The following is a 26,100-nucleotide window of genomic DNA, read 5'->3' as shown; positions in this document are numbered from 1 at the left end:
TGCGCAGTGGAAATCCGCACCGGGGAGCTGCTGAGGGGCGCCGTTGTCATGTGAAAGCGCACATGCTCTGCCATCCACGCGGCACCCCCCCTCTTCTGCATCCGCGTGTTTTTCCTGTTTTTTTCTAACGTAACTCCTTTCCTCCTCCCCTGCTCAGCCCCTCGCCACCGCTTGGCCCCCCAGGCGCCCCCCGCAGAGGCTCCGCCGCGGGCAGTGGCGGGGCGCCCGCCCCGGAGCAGCGCGCCCGGCGGCGGGGAGCCCGCGGAGCTGCGCCTGGCGGAGCCATCGGGGAGGTATGGTTTTCCCGGCGGAGCAGAGCTGCGGCGGTTGCCACCTTCGCGGGTGTTGAGACGGGATTTGTGCGGTGCGGTTCCTGGGGTCCTAGCTTAATGACTGCGCGGAGCGGGGAACTAACACCATGCGAGGTAAGCGGGCCGGGGGGCCGCTCTGTTTTGGGGAACGGGCTGGAGAAGCGGTTTCGTACTAGGGGAGAGGGTCCGGGGGAGAAAGTTGATGAGTCGTGCCCGCCCGCCGGCGTGGCCACTGTCTGTGTGATTCCTGCACCGCGGGGGCCGCGACCTAGACAGGGGAACCTTCCGCGGCAGATGGTGGGCGGACAGCCCTCGCGTACCTGTCCTGGGAAGCCCGGCGCCGCCCTGGCCGGTAGCGGGCAGGCAGAAGGGAGGCTCAGGGGGTTGGCCATGTCCATGCCGTGAAGTCCCCACACGCAGGTGCCTGCGGGGCGCGGCAGGTGTCCCGTACGGCGGGACCCGCTGCCGCTTGGTCCCGGCACGGAGAGGGGCTCCCCATTTCTCCACGAAAGTTATCTGGACTTCGTTCCCCAATCGGCACGTCATCTGGAGGCTCCCACTGCCCATGGGTTGCTAACTGTGCGGGCAGGGTTGCGCTGCCCGGGAACCCTCTCCCCGTTAACCGAAGGTCTCTTGGGGCCCCCGAGCCTGTGCTGCCTGCGCAGCCCTATCGTAGAGAGTGGTGAGAGACTCCTCCGGGGCTTGCAGCCGCACCTGGTGGGGCTCTCGCCGGAGAGCAGAGTATCGTCACAGACGGGACACCGTCAGGCATGGAGAACTGCTTGTACGGTGGGGCTGGAGCGAGGCTGCATGCTAGCACGCCGGCCCCCAGGTGGATGTGGAGGGCTGCGGAGGGCATGGGAATGCGTTGTTTCCGTGTCTCCCAGGGCTGGACCCCTCTGGGCCCCATCTCCGGGCCAGGCGAACACCGGACCGGAGCAAGAACAGCCCCTGTCAGCCTCGGGCATCCGCGGGGGTTACACACGTCCTCTACGCCCCATCTTCCATATTGCCCTTTATCACCCAGTTTGGCAGAGTGGTTGTTTGCCTCACCCATGGCTTGGTAAAAGGGACTAAAAGTAGTTTCTGTGCCACGGCACTGGAACGGAGGAGAAGGGCTTATGGGGAGTGGATCGCACTCGGGGTTGACAGCGACACTGCTTACTGATTTCTTGATCTTCCATTTAAGGACAGGTGACAAACACCCTACAAAGAACTTCTAGCTAGAATTTCAACTTGTTCGATGTCAGCTCCTGTAACAGCATGTGTTTACAGCACTAAAAAATCACACGTGTGTAATTCGCTTTAAAGGACTTGTAACTATAACATTTGCACAGACCAACTTAAAAAGACCTTCTTTTGTCCCAGCCTTCTTTGTTAAGGTGTTGGTTGTGGGGCATCTGGCAAGAACTTGTCAAACGGTGTTCGTTTTTCTTAAGAGCAACAAGGAAACAGAGGGAAAACACTCAATTCTGTAAAGTGGCCCCATGGCAGCTTTGCAGCTTGGGTTGGAGGTTTTTCTGTTTGAGTATGGTTTTTTGTGGGTTTTGGTTTTGTTTGGGTTTTTTCGTTCTTTCTTTTTCTGCGCACCAGAGTGCCTTCAATTCGAGTAAAGCCAGTCATTGTCTCAAGGGCTGTTTTGCAAAATTTGCCTGATCCAGGAGCCCCGACTCCCCTTTTTGTGAGCAGTTCATCCATGCAAGCCATGGCTCCCACGCTTTTCCTCCCCTGCCCTGGGGTGGTCTGTGCAGGGCTGAAGAGAAATGTCCTCCCTCTTATCGTGTGCTTTCCTTCTGAACAAGGCCCAGGGTGATCTGTGTGCACTGGGCAGGGAGAGGGAGGCAGATCTTGCTGCACATCTGGCAGCATCTCTTCTCTTGTGGGATCTGCCCCGGCTGTGTAGTCATCGCTGCCACCCCTTTAGCAGTGCTGTCAGCTACTGTGAGGAGGTGCAGCTCTGCCCCTAGAATGCAAATTTGTATTTGCATTGTATTTATGCTTACTCAATAGGGAATTTACAGGGAAATAGAGAAATAAGGGCTGGGATGGATGGAGGAGAAAAACAAACAGGCGGCTTTCATCCTTGTTCAAAACTCATGTACAGAGGTCAGTAAAGTGAAATTTTACAGTAGGTGTGTGTCAATGCAAGAGCAGTGCTTCACACCGCCTCAATTGAAAAGGAACACTATATGTTAATTGAGCATCTGTGTGGCTTTCCAAATAACAAAAATAAATGAGTGTCACAGTTCACAGATTGTGAGCACCCATGAATTCATGCTTTTGGAGAGCTGTAAGTCTTTCTGTAAAGGTGTAGTTGTTTTTTACTGTATTTGCAGTTGGTTTGGGTTTTTTTGCAAGGAAGAAGCGCTTGGTCTTGAACATGTGAGCTGCTCCCCCAAACTTTCCTTCCAAGCTGCAGCCGATGCAGTTTGCACAATATGCCTGGGATGTGCAGAGTCTGATGTGGTTCATTACTGCTCCACACTGGAGACGGAGGCCAAAAAGTGCCTAAACATACCCAGCCTGTGTTACTGCATGCTGAATCCCAAAGCATTGTACAGTCACATAGGCTGTCAGTTGTCCCATCCTGTGGAAGCCAAGCTAACATTTTCAGCTGTTGTGACAGTGTTACAGTCACAGGTCATGTTCTAGCCAAAATAATAATTTTCTGCACTTCAAACCTTGATTTCAGTCCCATTAAGCACATGTAGCCATACTGACTTACAGGAGGATGAGCATTTGTTGTTATGGTAGGTCCAGATACTTCCCTTTGAATGGGAAATGGAATTTTTTGAAGTTGATTACTTTTATACCAGTATTTTATAGAGGCAAACATAGGTATAAAATAAATTTAGAGTGAGCATTCATCACAGTCTTCCTTCCATCTGTCCCACTCCTGGCAACATCCTGTGAGGGAGTTAAGAACATAGAATGTGTACTTCAGTATACTTTTTAGAAAAAGAGAACAGAAAATGCGCTGAAATGATTTTGCTGTTTAACTGAAAAAGAAGACATGGATTTTTCTTTGTCATTTATTTCTTACTAAAATAATTTGTAAAGTTGAAAGCTATTAAAAGTTAGTCAATTCTGCCTATAATGCAGCTGTTACGCAGACGTGGAAGATTGACTGTGGCAAAAAAAAGTGTCAAAATAGCTACTTTTACCCTGGGAACATGCTACTCATACACATACAAAAATCAATTTTTTGATTGTAGCTATTTGAGTTGAGAAAGTGACATTAGTACCCAAGTACTCCAGTTATTACAAAAGTAATATTTAAACTTTCCTTTGAAAATCTTACTAAAAGCTTTTTCTGTTATGTTTTAAAGAAAAGGAACACCACAAACCTCTGAAGCCAAATTATTTAAATGTGTTTTCTGTGTAGTTTTTCCTTCTTGGTGTTAGGATTGACCAATAATGCATGTTACATAATGTTACGTAGTTACTCCATTTTCTTAGCATGACTGAAAGATTTGTAAGAAGTTACAAAAGTGATCCAACAGATTCTATCTGCTGCATTTCTAAGTAAGCTTATTAGGCAACATATACAAATAGACTGGCTACCTTACAAGCTCTCCTTAACTGGGTAGATGGGTGCCGGGAATGTTTATAGACTCATTAACTTTAAAGGAAAATTATTTTGCAATTTATTCCTGGAAAAGTAGATACGACTGTATTTGTATTATGTAACATTAATATTCTAAAATACATCAGTTGCATTGACTGTTTAAAGAAAGGACTTAGGACCTTACTCCACTATTGTAAAACCAATTTTTCCTCACAATGTAGTGCATTGAATGACTTCTTAACTGAATAATGTTATTTGACTTCATTGGGACTCCTTGATATGTGATAAAGCACAGATTTCTGGTGTTAGGTGTTTGCAGGTAAAATTTAATAAATGCCAGCAAATGCTTTGAAAATCATAAGTCAGTAATAAACTGAGTCACGTAAGAAGCAATTCAGATGTGTATAGTCAATAAACAGTGACACCTCTCTAGAATGAACAGAAGTAAAAGGGGAAGCATGAGAGCCCATTTGTACCTCAGCAATGCTTTTATTTTGCATTGGATTGTACTTACATTCCATACAGTATTTTCCATTTATCTTAAATTGTAATAAACTACACTATTGGGGGTCAGAGAAGAGTACATAGTGAAAGTTCAGTAATAGGAAACGATATGATTTAATATCATACAGATATTATATTAGAATTTTTTCACCATATATTTTTTTAAGGTTGCATTTGTTTTTCATAGATGGAAGTATGGTGACAGTAAATTTTAAAACTATGAAAATACCATGTGCGTTGGCTGGGAATAGTTTCTCTTTTGTGGTATGGAGAATATCTGACTTCCACTGTTGGTCTTTTACAAACCCAGTGACAAGCAGTAAGTTGGTATGATTTTTCTAGTTTGACAGTACAGTAGTAGAGGTCATTTATACTGTGTTTTATGGTTAAAAACCATTTTTGTCATTTGAGGAGTAAATCTGTCAGGAAAAAAAATGTTCTGAGTAGACAAGAATTCTGGAAGTCATAATTCCTGTTTAAAATTTACCTGTGATAATTTGTGGTAAGTCTTTAGGGCACTGTGGAAGGTATTGCTGTATATCATAGTGACATTTACCTCCTCAGAAACGTGTGGGTAAGGTATACCTTCAACAGTACTGCATTTGTTGAACAGTTTTAGGACCCAGGGTCTGCCATATGGGCATGTTGGTTACCTGATACAGGAAAACAATTCAAAGGGGTGAAAAATTCCCAAGTTATCCAATAAATTCCTTCCCCTCAAGTGGTGAATTCCCAGAAATTAAGATATGCGTTCTGAAATTGAAGAATGTATGCTTTGTAGCTGAAGATGCACACAGGAGTAAACATTGATTGAACTAATCATCTGGTGAATAGAAATGAGCTTTATCAGTACATCAGTATAATGACTTATGTTAGCTAGCCCTTTTGTAGTCCATACGCTGCCCTTTCAACCCATGACCCTGTCAATTTTGCTTTTAGTGAGGGAAAACACAGGTGTTACATTTATGGTAAATTGGGCTAAATATAGTAGTTGTTCCATAGGACAAAACGGAAATAAGTAAAAAGAAAAGGATAAAAAGTCTGAGCATTGCTGCACAATCATGAGATAACAGTAGTGTGTTAGTGGTTGTACATTGTTTTACAGTTCTAAGATGCTGTCTTAGATCACTTGCTGTTGAGCTTAGTAATAAACCTGTTATATCAACTTAAAGTGTAAATTAAAAAAACCTGATACATTTGAATTTAAAATCAGTTTCTTTAAACAGTAATTTTAACAGCTTTGTACATTTAGCACAGTTGGGGCTTTCCATAATGACTTTCATAGACTAGCTGTAGATGTCAAAATGTTGTTCTTTGTGCTCCATGTTTAAAAAAGTTCAATGTTGTTTTTTCTTCCGATTCTGTGTGCAGTCTGGCAAAGTCTGCAGTGCAGCTTGGAGAATAAGACATCACACAGCGTCACTGGGGGTGGCAGACAGAAGGTGCCTTTTGGATTGTGCCATTTCCCTGTTTGTTTCTAATATTGGTTTCATGTGCATATTAAAAACTCTAATTTATGCACAGGATTGAGAATACAGTACAGCTGTGATGGCCTGGTCCTTGTTTGACTGAACAATGCTTACTCACTTGAGTGGTCCTATTAATGAGACATTTGGCCCTCTGCATTTTTGCAGAACTATTTTTTGTGAAGCAGAAATGTTCGTGCTTAACTTTGTCAGGCACATTCTGCTGGAAGTTTATGCAAACAGAATAACAGCTCTTTCTGCCTCTGCTACAAGTATATGCGCTAATTTAGCTCAACATAAATGTTGTTACTTTGCTGTTAATTATGAATTATTTTGATGAATTGCCAATTAAAATGCATGTACACAATTTTTATAGAGGATCTCCACTTTTATTGCTGCACAAAAATGCAAAAATTTTTTTAAATCTTATGTTTATCTGGATCATGGCCATTTAAAACCACATATTTATTAAAGAGTAAGCATCAAGTAATTATGTTTGCTTGACAGACAAACTCATTTATAAAGAACTGTCACAGGCCTTGTATATGTGAGTAGTTCAGTTAGATTTTATGGGACTATTCACAGAAACAAGGCAAGCTGAATTTAAGACTGCTTGTTCTGTGTCCCTTGGAAACCCGATGATTTGAGATTGTAAGCAGCACGAATGATTATAAGGACTACAGGGAATCAACATCATAAGAAGCATGCCAAATTAAAAAAAAAAAATCTTCTTGCTCTGAAATTTCAGTAAAATCACCTTCCACTCCTTACTGGCTGCTACTCTTTAGTGTTACATAATATTTACTGGAAAGAAGTGTTTGTAAATATGCTACGTGTTTTCTCTGCTGGGCTGACACATAAAAAGTATTCAAAAATACTGTTCTTCTGCCAATTACCAATAAACTACTTCCTTTAATTGTTGTACTTATGCTCATTGCTGTGTTGTTGCTACTAAATAGTGACCAAATCAATCTTTATTAAAGGTTAGGAAAATACATGCATTTGTAATATATTTATGCATGAATATGCTACATTGGGTAATAAATATTTTAGTATGGCTAAAAAGAAATATAATTTTAAGGGCAACTTTGATGATTATTACAAAATCAGTCTGTAAAGCAGTTGGTCTACTTATGGATGTTCTTGAGGTGATTTCACATTCAACTGATTTGTTTTCATTACCCATGGTCACTTAGGTTTCCTGAACAAGCAAATGCCTTCCATAACAAAATTATTCTTTTTAAGAGTCATATTTCTGCTTCCTTAATCCATGGTATTCATAAGTGAAGTTATCCTTCAGAGTGACACTTCTAAACAGCACATGCATTCCCATTACATTTATTTTTTTTCCCCATCTGAAGCAATTCTTTAGAGGAAAAATGTCTTCCCTCTTACAAGCAATCCATTTCTTACAAGTTTCAATTGTTGTTGTTTCTTCTCTTTGTTTTGTGGGGGTTTTTTTGTTGTTTTTTTGAATGAAGACATTCATGGGGGGAAAATAGTTAGATCAAAAGAAGGCAAAAAAATTAAATTGCGGTTTGGTCTACTGTTGAAATAATGAGCTGTCAAGTGGGTAGGATATTATATTTTGTTGGTCTCAGGTGAAATTACGGTTCTCCTAAAATAAACTTCAAATGTAAAATGTAAAGACAAAGCTGCTTATAAATAAGCAACTCTAAATTATTATTCCCATTACAACAGGAAGGAAAGAGTGGTAGGCTTTATGCACTTGAATAGTTAGCAGTGGTTAGGTTATTTAATGTGCATTACACATTGAAAGTTTACACTTGCTTCAGAGATATTTGGAAGATGTAGACTCAGTCCACAAGTTGATGGCATGCATCTGTTAGTGAGAAGACTGAGAACTGTGGAAGAAATAAATTTCCAGATTTTTTGGAAATTGGAAATAAGGATCTTTTGGAGAAGGACAGTTTAATGATTTTATTGTATGTGAACTGTATAAAAAAACTGAGTTTAACAAAATTAAGGACCATATTTTCATTAAAAGTGCTGTTTAGAGACATTGATTTGTGTTGTCTTCTCTTTCCTTGTTGAAAATATGTCTAGTTTTACTAGGTGAGGGTAAATTTCTGCCAGTCAGCTTTTTGATTTGAGAGCCTGCCACAGAAGTGCGTTTTGGAAATCCTATGACTCCCGTGCTCGCGCATTTTCCTTGATCATTTATGCATGCCAGCAGTGCAGCACTGATTTTGCTTTTCTAAACAAGATGGAAAAATGAAAATAAATATTACATTTCAGCTCCTGGCTGAGTCGTGAAACAGGTGCTCTGTTATTTGTTTTCATATTTATCTGTCTGGAAGAAGAATGAAGCAGCAGCTGTCTATGAAAAGCATTGCTTACTTCAGTGCGCATTGTTTAGGGGATTTTGTACAATATTTGTACAATGAACTGTGTTTGGTAATTAATTGTAATGAACTGAAAGTAACTGGAATGAACAGAAAGGAACGACCGTGTTCAAGAGTTGAGGCCAGATACTCAAGGGCAGTGGCAGCACAAATATAAACAAATGCAGCACAGTCTAGTGGCACAGAGAAGTAATGGCATTAGAGAAGACATGTATTAATAAGGCACAATGGCACACATTGATTTCATCTTTGTGAAGAAAATAAACTTTTATTTTGGAAAGAGCTGCACTGATGGACAATGAAAAATTATTTTATTTTATTTAGGAAGTTATATTAAACCTGTTATTGTTTTCTTTCAGTGCATTATATAAGCTGTACAAGTATTGGTCATTGGAAGTATCAATCAGCAAGCTAGGCTCCTCCTTTTAATGACATGAACTACTCTCTCTGTAGAAAAACATATGGAAGTGGAAAAGTGATACGAGAAATACCAGCTTAACTGTTTTGTTTAATGTACGGAAACCTATAATAAATATTATACCATAGGCAGTATGAATGCAGTAGTGCACCAGAAATCTTTTTTTAGATATACCTGCTAGAATACTGGGACATCAGCACTTAAAATTAATGTTGCATTGAAAAAAGTAAAGAATTAGCAACACTTTCCACAGGATTTTCTCATTCAAAAACCTATGTTTTTTATTTTGAATACTAGTTTCCTTGTAGCCATAGCCAATTTTGGAAAATTCAGTTTATAATAATCTCTCACATGGGTACTTGGAATAAGGAAGAAGATTTAAACAACAATATCAGTGGAGGCAAAATATGGTTGATTAACATCCATTGAGAATAACCTGAACTACAAATTATTCCATGGCTTAAAGAATGTCAACATCACGTTCCACTACAATTTGTAAAGCAATGCTTTGTGCTTATGAAAATAAATTCCTTATTTCCTGGTTGAGAGAAAAGGCATTACTGGTGCTGTAGCAGCTGTTACAGTATTAAAGGTGAAACTTCAAAAGTACCTAGTAATCTCCATAATTTAGGCAGAATTTAATTAATAATTAATATATTATTAAAAGAACAGAAGGAAAGGTATTGCATGCAATATCTGCACTAACATTTAGAGAAGCAATGGTAACTACACAAAGATTTTTTTTGGAGAAACTGTTTATATGTGATAGTATTTCATACAAATGTATACTACAGTAGATTACATCAACCGAGTGAAATCTATCTGCAGAGCTGTGTATCTTCAATTTTGAAATAGAATTCCCTACCGACTTTGCTGTAACGTCTTACGTAAAATAATGGTACAATATGTTCTCATTGGTTTTTTGCAACCCACTGATTTTTTGAAAATGGAAGAGCTAATCAGTGTTGAGTTCAGTGGTTAAGAAGGGAGAGAACTTCTGCCATCCAAATTCAGGGGCCTATGCAAAATCACCTTCTTTGTTTATCATTGATTTGCATTTACCAAAATTCCAGTATTTATTTTTAAGAATATGATTTGCCAAGATGTGTTCTAAATCAGCAATTCCTACAAACTCTAGTGGACGTGCCATGAAAACTGAATATTAAATAAGAACTTTTGCAGCAAGCTATTTTCAGGCTTCAGCAGAACTGAGGAGAAAAAGATTGTATCAGCTGCATCACAAAACTGACAGAGAGAAATGTGTGCTTTCAGGAGGGAATTTAATCACGAGCAAGAGAAAATAGGGAGGATGAAAAAGATGGTAAATGCATATAAACAACAAATTGAATAGAAAGAGTGCTGTTTCGAAATATAGTTACATTCAAGAAGTGGAAATACAAAGGAAAAGAATAGCATTAAACAGAAGAGTGAGGAGGTGGAAGGGGTTTTGTTGTGAACAGTCCTGTACTACTAAGTCCTGGACTTTTCAATTTCCACTCATTGCAGGTGGAGTTAACTACAGTGGGCCTGCTGTTGGAAATGAGAAAGAAAAAGAGAAGTGTAAGTAACAGAAAAAGAGAAGAAAAATAAGGAAAAGAACAAATATGCAATATGAATGTATTCATTCTACTTCCTACTACTTGGTGTTGCATGTAAATTTGTTGGAGTGGGACTTCAAATTGTTTGGTATTTAACTAAATGCTAACATTCGATATTCACTTCCATTCATTTCACTGTGTATATCCAGAGCTCCACTACTCAGGAATGCTGCAAGTTGGGGCATCACACATACAGTTCTGTAAGTTGTCTGTACAAGCTTGGCATTCACTCCACTTTAGAAAAGTTACTTATTTGTGAAATTGAAATGTCATTTGCAAAATACATCCAAACCTGATGTTTTTAAACTCTGGATCAAATCAATTTAGGTTTGGTTGGATTTTTTTCTTTATCTTTCTGTTATTTTTTCTGGACTTCTTTTTTTCTCTGAATTTTTTTCAGTCACTTTTGTTGAAAAGCTGTACACCCAGAAAAGTACTTGAAACTGAAATTCATTCACTTGTTAGAAAATGTGTAATTGGTTCCCTAAACTATGCATCACACATCCCTCTGTATTACAGAGAGTTATTTTGTTCTTTCCAACCTTTTGTTTCTTTTCCTGTGCTTTGCTTGGGGTGTGCTACTATGAAGAAATAAGCAGTTTGTTATATCTGGGCCAGGTTACATCTCCATGAGGTACCTCTATTACATTTTTATGCTTGTAGCCTCGGAAATAGATTAGGTGCTTGAGAGTTGAATCTCTGCTTCCCTATTGCTTCTTGCTTGCCAGCACCTGCTCGTTCTCCTGTCTGGTAAAAGAATATGCCAGTATCTTTCCATTTGCTTGCCTGTTTGTTTGTTTTGTTTGTGTAGGGTTTTTGGAGTGGGGTGTTGGGGGTTTTTTGGTTGGACTTTTTTGTTGTTGTTATTTGTTTGGGGGGGGGTTGTTTTGTTGGTGTTTTTGATTGTTTTGTGGGGTTTTGGTGGTTTTGGGTGGTTGGTTTGGTTGCTTTTTTGTTGTTATTTAAAAAGAACAACACTGATTTGTTACCTAGATTTTAGTTTTCGGAGATGGTGGAAATACATGGCAATAAAGGAATAGTTTCCTATCTGATTGCAGCATCATATTTTTTGTAAGACAGAAAAAACATCTTTAGACCTTCTCTCCATGCTCAGGACAGAAAGAGAAATGGAGAATGCTCTTACAATGGTCACCATTTCTCCAAGACTAGGGTGATTTTTAAGTATATATCTTGACTAAGTTTTCTTTCTATAGCAGCCCCACAGAGCTTATTACAGAACCAAACAATTGCAGAACTCTCCATGGCCTAAAAGAAGAAGATCTCAATTTTCAGAAAACTACACTGAAAATGTAAGAGGTACACTTATATGAAATTTCTTGATTTCCCACATCCCTCCTGGAATTTTCTCTTAAGTCCTAAGCACAAAACAGGCAGAGAGCCAAGCTGTCATCCATTAACATCTATTTCATCCTTTTGCAGGATCAGTTGAGCTAGGGAAGTGTATATGTCTCAGAGTCTTTATGCTATTACTGAAATGTTTAGGAATGCATCTGATTTTGAGCCGGTCTTAACCTGCATTATCTTTTGGGCACAAATGAGCAACAGTATAAAATAATTTCAGGAAATGAATGCTATTAAATGCATATTGTGGTTTTTCATAATATCCAAAATAGCTTCTTTTATCCAAATTTCACGGTGGAACCAAGACAAAAGATGAACTCTCAAGAATAATATGAGTTGTTTAGGAGTTACGTTTCACTTCAGAATTGAGGCTGGTTTTGTGTGTGCTTAGTGCTTGCCTGTTGATATTTTAAGGAGTACTAAACAATATTTTACATGCTGCTCAGGAAGTTGACTGAAAAGGCTTTAGATTTTAGGTGTGTATATAGAAATGTTTCACATTTTGTGAGGGGATAGGTGGTATTTTGATACATTTATATATTGAACAGTCCCTTAAAAATTAAGTGATGTTATTTTCCCATGATGTGAATTCAACAAAACATTTACAGTAGGAGATATATCCAAGTATACAAACTTTCCTTTAATAGCTATATATTTTTTTAGTTTATTATGAGGGTTGAAAAGGGAAAAGAAAATGCCATGTTCCAGTCTTGTCCATATATCAGAAATTTTCTCTTAGAGCTAATCAATTGTTCCAATGTATGTTTACTGGTTTGGGGTTTTATTGCTGTTAACCTTTTAGATTCTTTGTGTTGCATTCATTTAAATTCCCATCTCCGTTTGCTCTCTGGTACATTTGCTTCTCAGTACATTTCATATTCTTCTGGTGTTTGTGGTTGTAACTTTGTGACCTGCTTCTGTAACAGGCATACTGGCAGACTCGGTAGAAGAAGTATTGAACGATTGAGATGTCACAGGTGAACTTGGAGCATGATCCTTCATTAGAGTCATTAGAAAGGCAGGCTGAAGAAGAGTCTCCATACCAGAGTAATCCATAACTGCACACATTCATTAATGCTTTCTGTAGTGACATTTAGAAACTATTCATGTACAAGAAAACCAAGAAAGCATGCTGAGTTATGTTGTTTAATTTGCTTTGTTCTTCATGATGATTTCTACCTATGTGACAGATGATAGTTCCCCTTCTGTTGCAGATATGGTCAGTGTCTTGTACATTAAGGAAAACATACAGAAGCCTTTTGTACAATGAAATTTTATCAGTTAAATTGAAACTTTCCTAGGGGTTTTACTCTTAAATGTCTTCACACATGCTATATTCTTTAATTGAAAAAGGTGCCAGATTGATTCCCCTTGTGTATAGAGGTTTAGGATCTGTTCCTGAAGGGGTTTGTGATGCGCAGGTATTTGCCTGGGTGGGGTGACTGATGTGCAAGGTCCTTGTCAGGCTGATGTGATTTGGTGCAGACCCAGTGGAGGTCAGGGAGCTGAACTGTCCATGGCACTGGAGCTTGCTGTCTCCTGTGCTGCTTCCTTGTTGTGCCTCAGCAGTGACCTTTAAAGATCCTTTTCCTGTGACTGCTGTAATCTTGGCCTAGCCAGTGACAGTGGCAATAGGGGTGCCAGTTAGTGCTATATGGTGGAGTTTGTTTTTCCTTTCTAATGAACAAAGTCCATTGAGGACTGGATCGACACCCAACAGCTTACTTCATGCAGGCCACCAAGTGCCATGGTATTTTTATTTTGCTCAATCACTACTGACCTGGTGTTGAACCTTCATGGGTAATCTGTATACAGGCTCTGTGTCTACCATTAATTTTAAATTGTTGTACTTGGTAGAAGAGGTTTCCTTCTGAAGTGAGATATGTGAATAAAGCAAAGTATTATGTAACAAATATGTAAAATATCTCAATTTATTTCTTGTGGTTAGTTGCTGAAATTGACTCTGCTCTTACAAAATTCACAAATTTTAGGAAAATTCTGAAGAACTAACCAGACATACAAAAGGGGAACAGCAGAAATGACAGAAGCATTAGAATTTTGCAAAAAATAAAGAGAGTCCTGTGTGTTACAATAGGCTTTGCAAACTAATGCAGAAACATGAGAGTCTGTGTTCTGTTATGTATATCTCATAAGTGATCTGAGGACATCTTTAGTTTACCAGGACTTTTCTGTCAAAAGTATTTAAACATATTCAGACATATCACAAGCTTCTAAGGTTTTAGAGATAGAAAACTAAGCTGAAAACTGAAGTTGCTCTTTAGTATTAAGTGGAGCCCAGGATTAAATTGTCATTTGGAAGCAGTTTTTGTTTTTCTGTCAGATGAAAAGTTACTTTACTCTTTATTTTTATATCTTTTTTTAAATATGCATGAACAAGCTTTTCTTAGTGTCCAGTAGAAGTGGTATCCTCTATTATACGTTTACTAAAATCTGTAATGCCAAATTTCACGTGACATATATGAGGGTGTGTACTAGATTTGTCAGCTCAGTGCAACAGTCTTGACTTTTTGCTTTTGCAGTACTTGCGATATTTTAAATTTTTAATTATTTGGGGTTTTTTTGTTTTTCTTTTTCCCACGCAGCGAAAGCTGTGATCCTTTACAGTGAGGTATATTACAAGCTGTCTGCAATTTAAAATCATATGGTAGTTAAGGAAGTATTAGAACTTTGTTTTTGCTAACAGTAGCAGTCAGGAAAGCATAGGGCGAGCAGAACTGGGTTGTTATTAAATCAAAATAGGGCTGAGATTGGACTGTGGATAATCATAATAGGGCTGAGATTGGACTGTGGATATATCCTCTTCAAAACGCTGTCTCAGTGCTGAAAAGAATAAGTATTAGAAGAGAGCTATTTTCAATACATACATGAAAAGAATCATGTAAATGTTGAAATAGCTTAGCAAAGTCTGCCGAAAAGAAATAATTACTCCAGTTCAGTACATTTGTGTGGTTACATATCTGAAAAAGACATAAGACTAGAGGCAGGAGGGGCAAGTGTATGACTTGGTGTGAGTGATACTGTGAAGTGGGGTAAAGAGTTCTGTGCAAAAATGAGAGAACCTGGGGAAGAAGACACTTTTGCCTCTCAGTACATCTCCCTCCTGAGTACATTTACTTCCATCACAATGAGCTAGAAGTGATTTTTGTTTAGTAGTGCAGTGCCCCTGAGACCTAATTTAGCTTTTACAGCAAATTCAAAAAGAGAGTGGGCAAGAGAGAGCAGAACAAAGATGCAAGTTTGCACCACAGATATTGGTATTGTACTTGATTCTGTAAATCCTTTTAAAAAAAGTTCCTGATTTGGGCTTTCTGCTAAAGGAGGGCTGAACTTCAGAGATGTATATTGTTTCATTATCCAGTTGTGATAATGAAATGGTATGTGTGATGTAGGGGAGCAGTGCCTTTGTTATCCTTAAATAACAAGTAGAAAACCATTAAAGACAAGTGTATCAGAATAATTTTGCTTCTGAAAATATGATTCTTCTTCTTAAGTTGTAGTGTTAGAAGCATATATTGGATCTAATTTGAACACTACAAAATTCAATTCTCGGGAGTCTCAAGACTTCGGAGTATGACATTTCTTATTCCTTTATTTGAGCAACTTCTCTGTGTTTGAGAGTTCAGAATGGTTTTGCCTTCATTTAGCACATAATTTTTTTTTGTAAAGTTCATCTGTGGACATCTGGATTTAGGGCTGTTGTGATGTCTTTGCATAATTTTTTTTCCTGTAGTTTGCAAGTATTTTTTTCATCATGAATGAAGCTGTATTGTGTATTCATGTACCCCCATGAACCTTACATAGCACGACCCTTTACCTGCTGAGTATTAGCATCAGTTCTCAAATTTGCAACTTTACAAATGTGCCTTGTGGCTATTTTAGAAGTAGAATATGAAAAATACACATCTGGGGAAAGTTTGCTTTGGAGTAATGTAACATTCAGCTATCGAAACAGAAATACTGCTTTGATGTTCAGAGTTACAGACAGATATGGTGATATATTTTTGGATAAAATTAGATTAATTAAATCTCTCATTAGTTGATTTAACTTGAGATTCTATTGGTACTTTTATGGTTGATCCAGTTGTCCTGCAGGTTCATATCTCTTATTAACATTTCTGTCAAAGTGTCTTTGATAAATAAAACATGGGTTTGTCAACAACAGATGGAAAGCTGATTTGAGTCAGCTCAAAAACTGGCAGTTAAAAATGCATATTGCGTATAAAGTCATACTTATACTTTATTTATCATCTGATTTTGACTTGCTTCTTGCTTTCTGTTTCTTGTCTGAAGAGGTCTCACTAGCAAACACACTGCTTCAACAAAGTTGTGCCCACAATGGCAGTCATGGGTTGTTCATCCTTGCTGGAGCTTGTTTCTGCAGTTGCTAGGCAGCCCCATTTGAACCAGCTGAAAGCACAGAGCAATTCTCCTCAGCAGCAGATTTCAATTAAAGATCTGGACATACAGCTGGTTTCTTTGGCTGGTCAGCTCCAGTAGTGAAAGGAAGGGCTTCAAGAGATGTGCTGTGCTACAGTTTGATTCCTTAGGGTTTTCTATAGTAAATTCACTCTGGGTATCTTAGAAATATATTTAAACAAGTAACTGAGCTGTTTCTGGTTTTTTCTTGTATACATCACCTTGCAGGGAAACTGGTGTTTGCATTGATTGTGTTTTTTTTCCTTTATTTTCAAAATAGATTTTATCTACTCTGTGGTGGGTTGAGGGGAAAAACAACTGAACATGAACCAAGATTAAATCCCATCTTAACCTACAGTATGGTTAGGAATTCCTCAAAGACACTGTGCCAATGCTTTCTTTCTTCTGCCAAAGAAGGAAGCATATTAGACATTTTCAAAAACATTTTGGGATCTGGTTGGAAGTATTACCTCTTAAACAAAACCTAAAAATAATCAAGAAGCCTTGTGATTAACATATTACCTTGCCATTCAAAATATTTTTTTAAAGATCTGGTTTTTTGTGTGTTTACGAGTTAGCTGGGAACTCAAAATCTATGAAAAGGAAATTGAATTAGAACTATGTGTGCTGTGTCATGGCTGGAAAAACCAAAGTGACAAAAGCAGGTTTTGGTATGGTGTCATTTGATAAAAGTCTGGGTTAGTTGTGCCATCTTAACCAAGTTAAATTAGTTACACAATCTGAAGCAGAGATTGAAGGAGCACCTTTGTCAACATGCAGCTGTCTTGCACTATCAAAATGTAAATACTTCGCTATTGCACATCATGTTTGTGGGCAGGTAAGGCAGACTGCAGTCATTTACTTCAGGTTTTAGAATACATCTCTTGTTCTATTCCTCAACACTCTCTTAACATACATTTTTCTACCAAAGGTGGTACCAAACTCGCTTGCCAGAATTACACTGCACTGATGTTTTCATCCAAATTCTGATAATAGATAGGCCTAACCCATTACTTAGTCTTTCTATGGAGAAACATTACTGAAGAAAGAAGCATAGAGAGTGAGCATTTTACAAGGTTTTCCACAGCAGTGCAGTAAAATTTATTACAATTTGTATTCTGATCTCTGTTGCCAGAATGCATTTGTTTAGTTTCCCTAATTTGCCAGTGTTACTATAGAGATTTTCTGTAAAATTTCGTTTTATTATAAATGTGTCCAACTGTTTGCTTTTTCACCAAGTTCTGTCCAAGTGCAAAGAATGTTCCTTCACTCAGCAGAGAAAGAGATGGGTGCTGTGTGTCCATTTTTAAATAACCATGTCTAAATAGTTTTAGTTCTCCTAAAGAATTCCTGAGGTTTGTTCTCTTCTACTCTTTCTAATTGAGAGATGGTCTCTGAGGCACTATCAGGCTGGATACTTAATTCATGATCTTTCCGAGCATCATCACAAGGCTACCCACAGCTGGTGCTCCATACAAACCCCTGTGATCCACTCCATATTGTGTGTTTGCTGTCTCATTTAATGCTGCCATGCATCCATTAGGAGGTTCCTCCATTGTCTCCTTAGGCCCCCCACATGGATTTCATATAACCCTTTGGATGTCGACATTACTCAGTAGCACCAAAGGGGTTTGACATGGAGCAGTATGGGGAATTAAGACAAATTACTAGGACATTCAATCATTGTGAAGTCACTTTCTCTTCTTTTAAGTGAAATATTCTGTCCGTGAACAGGCAATAACTTTTTTGAATGTATCCAGCATCTTCCCATCCCTGAGGTTAAGAACTTCACTAAAAAATTGTTGCTATATTCTTTGTAGAAATGGTATGCTATCTTATGGTCTGTGTTTTGTAGCAATTGTGGTGTTAAGATCATGAAATGGATACTGCTGACTTGATTTTTTTGACATATGGTAATCATCGTGGTGGGAGAAAATCATAGGAAGTCAGTGTTACTCTTGCCCTTGCCCAGCTTTCAGCTTTCTCCTCATGACACATTTCAGGCCCTAGCAAGTCTATCTGAATGATCTTCCTCTGAAGACTGTCTTCAGTTTTGCAAGAAGGCAGCTGTAGATAGGCCAGGAAAGACTGACTGTGATAGAAACAGAGTTGTTTTGTGCATCACTCTGGGGTGTATCTGTGGAGCTGCTGTCTGTGGCAAACGTTTTGAAGGCTGCTTCTCGAAAGGCTTAGGGATGCTGAGGAAGTGATGCTTTCAGGTATGGCCCAAAGGCAAATATGGTATATGCAACAAATTTTGCCCAGAGCAAGTTTGCCAGCTGTGTTCTCTCAGGACAATGCAGATGCAGGTTAGAAATATTATTGGTGGTTTAGCTTTTTCATCACACTGCTGTATAATATCTTGGAGTCTCTTAAATTTGCAAACCGAGTGTTGAAAATTAAAAGTGTGTTAAAAGTTTCTGAAGTGTACACTTGGAAGTCATAGACTGAAGTCAAGCAGGAGGTCGTTCTTCCCCATGTATACTCTCTTCTGTGACTCTTCAGGGAATAATATTGTTTCTGCTGAAGCTGTGTCATTAACTTGTGAGTCTGAGGACTCCTTCCCAACCCAAACTTTGTAAGAACAAGGTGAAAAGGATAAATTATGGCCAAAATGTTTTCTTGTCAACCTCTGATAAAGCGTTCCAGCCATCTGTTCCAGTTTTCTTCTATTTTTACTTGTATTTCTCTTTTACTAGTCTCTTCCTTTCATCTGATGTTTCTACATTCATCTCCACTTTCAGTACTTTTTATTCTTCAATCTCCAGATGTCAGCTTTTCTCACTGTACATGGATTATTCCTCCTCTATAGCTCTAGCCCTTAAAACTATGACGTTTTCACTAGTCACAGCTTTTATGGTCATGTTCTCTAAACCTCTGAGTCTCCAAAGGTCATGCATGCAGTTCAGGCTTTCTTATGAGAGTAAGTTAGTTTTTTTAATGTTTTCATCATTGAGGGTGTGTCTGCAAAATTACTCGGTGGTTATCCTGGACATACATAGCTCTTCAGTGAGTTCACACAACGCATATTGTCTCCATAAAACTTAAATATGATGAAAGAAATTACTGAATTCACTGTAATGCTACTGATTTTTAAGGTTAGCTTCTGCTGGTCCAAGTACACCAATATTTTTCTGATGCCATTAAAACTTAGATTATTATCTGTTAAATCATTATAAATTCAGTTTGGCACCTATGATAGGTGGTCAACTACATACCTATGACTCTAGAAGCCTCTTCTTGGCTGTAGTGTCCTTAGGCTCTATGAGCCCACATTTAGCATCCGCAGAAATTAAAAGTTCCTATTTTCTGCTGCCTTTGTACCTCTCAGTATAGTCCTTACAATGCAGAGAGTGTTTCTCTGCACTGTACTCTTTTGAGGATCAAATCCATAAATACACAGATATACCTAACAGAGCAAGCTATATACTGACCGCTGATTCTCCTCATTTATGATACTTCCAAAAGATTCAATAAATCAGAAATAGGGCAAAGATGATCCCTTAGTCCCAAAGAGCAAGACTGCTCCAGATTACATACTCAAATCTTGGATCCATTTTCCAGATTGGGAACTAACTGGATAATGTAGCTATTGGCTCTGAAGCTGAACCAAGATCTTCCTCCTAATGAGGGTTGGTGACAGTGCTAAAGAACCATGCTCTCTCTGATTGTCCCTTGATCTTCACCTTACTTCCACCTTTAACTGAATAATGAGTAGTCCAAAATCAAACAGTGACATGAGGAAAAACTAAGAATATTAATGACCCATAATAATGTCTTTGAAACCTCTGTGAGTTCATAAAGGTGAATGTTATGGTGTCTTTATTCCTCAACACATGTAGACTTTAGCTGCCATACCATGCAGCAGAAGAATAATTGTCTGGATTTTCAAGTTCTATTAATCATCACTATTCTGTTAAAAATGCTGAAGTTGGGGTAATTTTCTCCAGCTGATAATTTGCATGAATGGGTGAGATGTATTAATGTTTTTAAAAACAATAATTAAGACATCTGTGTCAAAATAAAAAGCATTCACTTTTAATGGAATGATGAGGGTGTCTTCTAAATATACAGCTTCGAATGCCAAACATTAAACCAGGATCTTAAAGGATTATCAAAGTCCCCAAAAATGAAGCTGAATAAGGATAGCTTGTTTTGTTTGGAATGTTTTGTTTTCGCAATTTTTTTTTCCATGCACTGTTACAAGGCAAAGCATCTTAGTTCCCAGTAATTTGTGGTGTATGTGTCTACAGTAATCACAAAGTTCACACACTCGGGCTTGGTGCACATGTTGTGCTGAGTGGTGTGGATCAGCAGTAGCTCCTGCAGTGTGGGACTGTGCTGTCCCCAGAGGGTATCTCTGTCATTAGCAGCAGGCCTAGCTGTGGGCAGTGGTTCAGCAGAAGAGCAGCAGGATTGGGATCTCAGTCACTTCTTATCCTACCACATCTCCAAGGTACTGTTGAGCATAATCAAGTTAATGCACCTTAATTTATGGGCCATCTTGTGTAGCAGACCGTTCTTCAAACAGCCCCCATTGAATTCATTTGAGAGAATAGAGCAAGCATGACTGAATATGAGGTTTGTTTTTACCTCAAAGTATCTGTTATTTCTATCCCTCAGTTTGTTGCCTGCGTACAATAAAGATATTTCACAGAATTTCAAGGGGCTGTATTGTGATTTCTCCTAAAATATTAGGTAGCCAATTGAATAATTTATTCTTTTATGTAAATTAACTTGATCCTCCTTGCTGACTTCTGAGTAAATTCACTCAGTCTTTTCAATTTGCTGATTGTAAGACAAAAACAGAGGGTATCCAAAGATACACTGGTCATTTATGTATAGCTGACTTCAACACAGATAACTGAAGATGGGGCTTTTTGTTTAAAATTCTGCTTCTGAAAGAAATAAAACCTGGCTGTTAGCAATCAATTTGTATTCTTTTTGTTGTTGTTGTTTTCCCCTCTTTTTCCTTTAATACTCAGAGCAATGTCTGCATGCAGGAGTGAGCAATGCAGTATAGGATTCTTCTTGTGTATTCTTTACAGTTTCTCATATCTCTGAATACGTCTCCAAACACTTTTCCTTGCATTACCAAGTTGTTTCAGTGAGTCTCACTATTTTAGGTCCTTTCCCCTCAGCAATTTCCTTGTCTTTCTGCTATTATTGGGGTGTTCCCAGCTGTTTCTGACATTTTACTTCCTTGAGGTTTGAAATAAACTTGAAGTCAAGCATTTTTCCCCTGCCACTGATACCTCTTTCTTGGGAAGCATTTCCAGTGTGTGCAGCACAGCCTGTCTTTAGACATCACTTCTCTGCTGTTACTTAGGTAGTGTTTGAGGAAAAGTCTGCTTTCCATTGCTTAAGAGTCTTGTTCAGATTATGCATAGTTGAGGTAATATATGCAAACCTGGCCCTGTATTTTGTGTTGCCCCCACCCCTTCAGTACAGCACTGTGCTGTTCTCTAACTTCTCTTTCCTCAATTCACTTCACCTACCATTTCAGACAATAGGACTGTACTTAACCGTGTAGTAATTACTTTGCTGTGTGCAAACCTTTTATGGAATGTGTCCTGCTAGGCCTCGAGTCTGTTTCTTTTGATCTTTTCTGTAGGTTAGCAGCAGTTACCTCTGTTTCTTCTCTCATCCCAGATGTGCTTTTGTGATGGACCTATTGGAAACTGTATCCTAATTGTCTCTCTCCAGCTATGATGATACATGGTCTAACAGATAACATTGATTTCTGTATGTTGGCAACATTTGCAAAATAAATCATGAGAAATTTAATTAACTGCATTCCAGCTAGCTCTGCTCTTTGTTACTTTTTGAAAGAGACTCTGTAGTGTTGGTTTCATCCTGGGGAAATACAGCTAAACAATCTAAACACAATCAGACATCTAATGGTAAAAATACAGCCTTCCTGACCAAGAGAGATGTATTAAATGTCCCAAATTCTGGTGTCACTACATGAAATAGTAACATCATGATGTCTCTAGTAACCTGAATGATCAAATTTTCTGTTCGATACCTTTGTAAGAACCTCCAGTCTGGAAAACATCGATTTTCTGTAGGGTTTTGTAATAATAGTGTATTAATCCTTCTATTGCCACTTTCCCCTTGCTTTTATTTCAAAACTTTCTGTTGGTGTTTCATTGTAAGGAAGATTTTGCCACTACTTAAGTTTGCTGTATTCCCTTGTATACCTGAGCTGCACTTGGTAAGAAGGCTATCTTTGCTGCTAGTTCTCCACAAAGAAAAGTTAATGTCCCTAATACCTTTCAATGTACATCAACCCCTGCCCTGTGATATTTTTTATAATGTGTTCTTTAGGATTGCTGGATCATATCATTATCACTTTGCCGATTCCTGTTGTATGTCAGTGAGTGACTGGGAACTGAGCTGTTGGTAACTGAGTTCAGCCATTAAAATGTGACCCTTTTCCTGTGTTCATGCTCATACATGTATTTGAATTACCAACTCTTCTCCAAATTTTCTCATGAAACTGGAAGTGATGGGCAGTATGTTCAGAAGGATCAGAGGAGTTAGCTTTCTAATGCTCTTTACCCTGCTATGTTTCAGCTTTATTGCTTTGTAAAGTAGGAGTAACAATTTCTGTACTCGTGGGACATTGGCTTGTTAACTTGCTGAGATCTGCACATTGTTATGTCAAGGTCAGGGTATTTTTTAAGTTTCTTTTACTAGATAGGAGATTTTCTCGTGGGGCATTCTAACATCAATGGCTGAAATTGAATGCAGTCACCACTTTTCCCCCACACTATGTTACCCACTGATACAGATTAAGAGTGAATACAAAAAGAAGAGGAAAAGTTGTAGGAAGGAGAGAAGGTTCCTACTGAAGTAGGCAGGATGGTAATAAGAATTTGCCAAATTAAAAAATTGTAATATCTCTGAAACAAACCACACAATGAAGTCATCTGATATCTGCTTGCCTTTACTTAATGTTAGTGTACTACCCTAAATAAACTGTTGGGACTTTTCCCAGAATCATGTCTCAAACATTTGCCTCATTAGACATAAAAAGGCTCTGGATTCTTTCCCTGCATTTTTGGCTCATTTGCTCTTTTTGCTTTCAGTGCTGTACAGCGTAAGACCTTTTTGCAGGCCATTAATATTTTGAAAGAGAACCATGTAGAAAAAGTCTATCTAAGTGTTTGCATTTTCACCACAGTACATTGGTGGAGTTTTTTTAATGTTATTTTTATTTTAACCAAAAATGTGTATAATTGTAATTATTAGAGTTTTAATACTAAAAACTTTGAAGTTCAGTTGCACAGACATTCAGTTCCTCCTTTCTTTTCTTAATTGGTCACAAGGTCTTTATGAATTTTCGGAATTTTCATTAAAATCTGTAGGGTTTGGCTAATAGCTTTTGAATATTTACTCTGGCAAAGGAAAATCTGCCTTCTGTTGATTGTTACCATCATCAAGAGAGCTGTGCAGGTACCTTTTATGTTTCTTACATGTCTCATTTGACTTCAGAAGCTCTTTTATGGAGGAATAGGTTCAGGTTGGTAATTCATATGTGTATATATGTTTTCTACCACTGTTTCCTCTCCTTGTACATAGAAATTCCCATTGCAGTGATTTCGTTGTGCCAAAATAAAGCTTTAGACACTGTGGTGCAAAGAGATCAAGTTGTTCAGCTCAGGGTGTGGGAATATGGGAAGACTATACTCTTGGTTGCCTCTCATTCTGACCTAATACTCTACTTCTTCATGTCAAATAGTTTACATTAGCTTTTCAGCAGAGACACTATTTTTCATACCATGAGGAAGCTGGAATTCTCCCTTTTCCATTTCAACTGCAATACTAGAAATAACTCATAAATTTACTTGTCCCAAGTTAGAAACTTGTTTGAAATTTGAAAAAAATAGGTTTCCAAGTTCTATGAATGCACATAGTACATAGTTAAGATGGGAGTTTAGAGTCTGTCAAGGCTTACTTAATGTTGTCTCTTAAATTAGAGACAATGTAAGTGAGCCTTGACAGACTAAACTAGACAGATTCTAAAGCTAAGGCAGGCAATGCAATTTTTAAAACCCGGTAACAATGAATGTTAAACAAACAATGGAATTCTCTTTTGTAATTTTGTAATTTTTAAAGAAAATTTTTGTGAAACTTAAATGACAGTGATCAGTTCAGTATGATTTGATTGCAGAAGCATCATCATGTACTTCACGTAGTTGGAAAAAATAATGAAGAAAAAACCAAAATAAATTCCTGCATTGCACAAAACGGGACTGCAGTTTTCTTCAATTATTCATGCTTAGTTGCTGAATTTACTCCATAAATAATCTGAAGTCTCTAGAGTGTGTATTAGGTGTTTTTTCCCAATATTTATTACTTTAAATTCCAGTTGGTCTCATTCTGTTTCAAAAATCTGCCATGTCTTTTAACTAATTAAGGTTATTCTAACAAGTGGCTTCCTAGTGTAAATATTCGTAAATTCTAAATTCCTTAACATTCTTCCATATTTCTTTAAAATCAGGTTTTTATGGAAGTTAGTAGGGGCTTTTTCCTAAAATATTTTTGGAAAGTGGATGTGAAAGGTATGCAGAGAAACTTATATATGTCTTTTTTTTTCCCAAAGTAATTTCTGTAAATATTTCTAGGTGTTTGCCAATATTGTATCTGTATAAAACTTTCTCACAAAGCTGCACAGAGGCAGATAATACACAAAAGAAAAAATTAGTTAATTAATAACTACAATGTCCCAATCTTGTATCATAGTGGTGCACAGTGGTCATGAGGAGTTGTTTCTGTGACCTGCTACTGTGGTACATGAGCTTGCTTGCCTCTTTCAATATTAGACCGCCTGAATTTAATTCTGGACTAGTAACCTTTTGCTTAATTGAACATTTTTTTGCTTAATTTTTCAGTTATGATCAAAGGGGCTTATCAGACTATTTCTGGCACCAGCTGTGATTGCTGGGTTGCTGGTTTTATAACAGAAATAAAATAAATAAATGAATAAATAAGCAAACAAAATAAAGCTGTTTTTTTCTTACCTTGATACACAGACTGTGCCATGCTCATTGTAAGCACATACAAAATGCTCTTCTGGAGAACTTGAGGGCAGTAGCAGGAAATGAAGCTGCTTCAAATCTTGTTTGTTTTGCTGGTAAAGATTACTTAGTGTCCCAATACCTATTCCAGTCATTTACAATTTAGTGGGAATTTTGCAGAGCCATCTGTGTTGCTATATAGTCTTACTCAAAGTGATCGGAGTGTGGGCTTCTAATTTCCATAGAGGTGTACCCACAGAATTCCCAAAGGACATAAGCACCCACTCTGCTGCTTTATGCATATTTGTATTTAGAAAACTTCCTGGTCCATACAGATGCCAATTTTTTTAAGAAAAAAAAAATGACAGTTGCCAAGCTTCAGTGGGAGTTTCCATGAATTTAACTGTTCAGCTTTCAGCCTCACGGGTTACAAAGCTGCTGCTGTGGGTGGTAGTCAAACCTCGTGAAACATCATTTGGAAATATGTCTTGTATGTTATAGGGTTCTGATTGCCAGTGCTCTGTTTTCAGAGCATTGTGACTGTGTGTTGTTTTTGCTGGTTTGTAAGTAATTTCTGACACTTCCATATTCCCAAGAGCATTCTTTTCTGGTAGCTTTATTATCTGAATGAGATTATTATTAAAAATTGAAGATTGGCTTCCCTTTGAATAAATGAAGAGCTCTCTTGAAACCGTCATTAAACTTTACTCCAGGCATTGTATTTCAAATAACAGGAAATCTGTCAGTTATGAGAGAAAAACAAACAAAGAACACAACAACAAAAACGCAAATGAAAGCCCATAAAAAGTTTTGATATATTTAGAGTGTACAGGGGCAAACGAAGACACAAAAAAAGCCTTCTGCCAGTGGATTAGATGCAGGCTGTCTGAGTGTCCAGACTTCCCACCTAGAACAGGGCTGGAGACATCCATTCTTGACTTACTGTCCCAGATCCTCAACTTCCTTATCTTGAGATAAGGCAAGGCATTACATTTGATTCAGAAGAGTTTTCCTTGGGTGTCTTCCTTATGTACAAAAGACATT

At 38.2% G+C, this 26,100-nt stretch overlaps 1 protein-coding gene across 1 annotated transcript in view; it reads left to right on the top strand.

Annotated features, from left to right (window-relative positions):
* The first annotated feature begins 221 nt into the window (after positions 1-221).
* Positions 222-26,100, top strand: part of RORB (RAR related orphan receptor B) — a 120,622-nt gene continuing 94,743 nt past the window's right edge. The window contains exon 1 of the mRNA XM_066181311.1: positions 222-425. Within this exon, the coding sequence (XP_066037408.1) occupies positions 419-425 (7 nt within the window). The 5' untranslated portion in view covers positions 222-418. The remainder of the gene's footprint in view (positions 426-26,100) is intronic.

This window comes from Chamaea fasciata, unplaced genomic scaffold (genome assembly GCF_029207755.1).
Source record: "Chamaea fasciata isolate MVZ Bird 193981 ecotype frontalis unplaced genomic scaffold, bChaFas1.0.hap1 SCAF_4, whole genome shotgun sequence".
In the NCBI taxonomy this organism is placed as follows: domain Eukaryota; kingdom Metazoa; phylum Chordata; class Aves; order Passeriformes; family Sylviidae; genus Chamaea; species Chamaea fasciata.
This window is presented reverse-complemented; position numbering and strand designations above follow the sequence as displayed.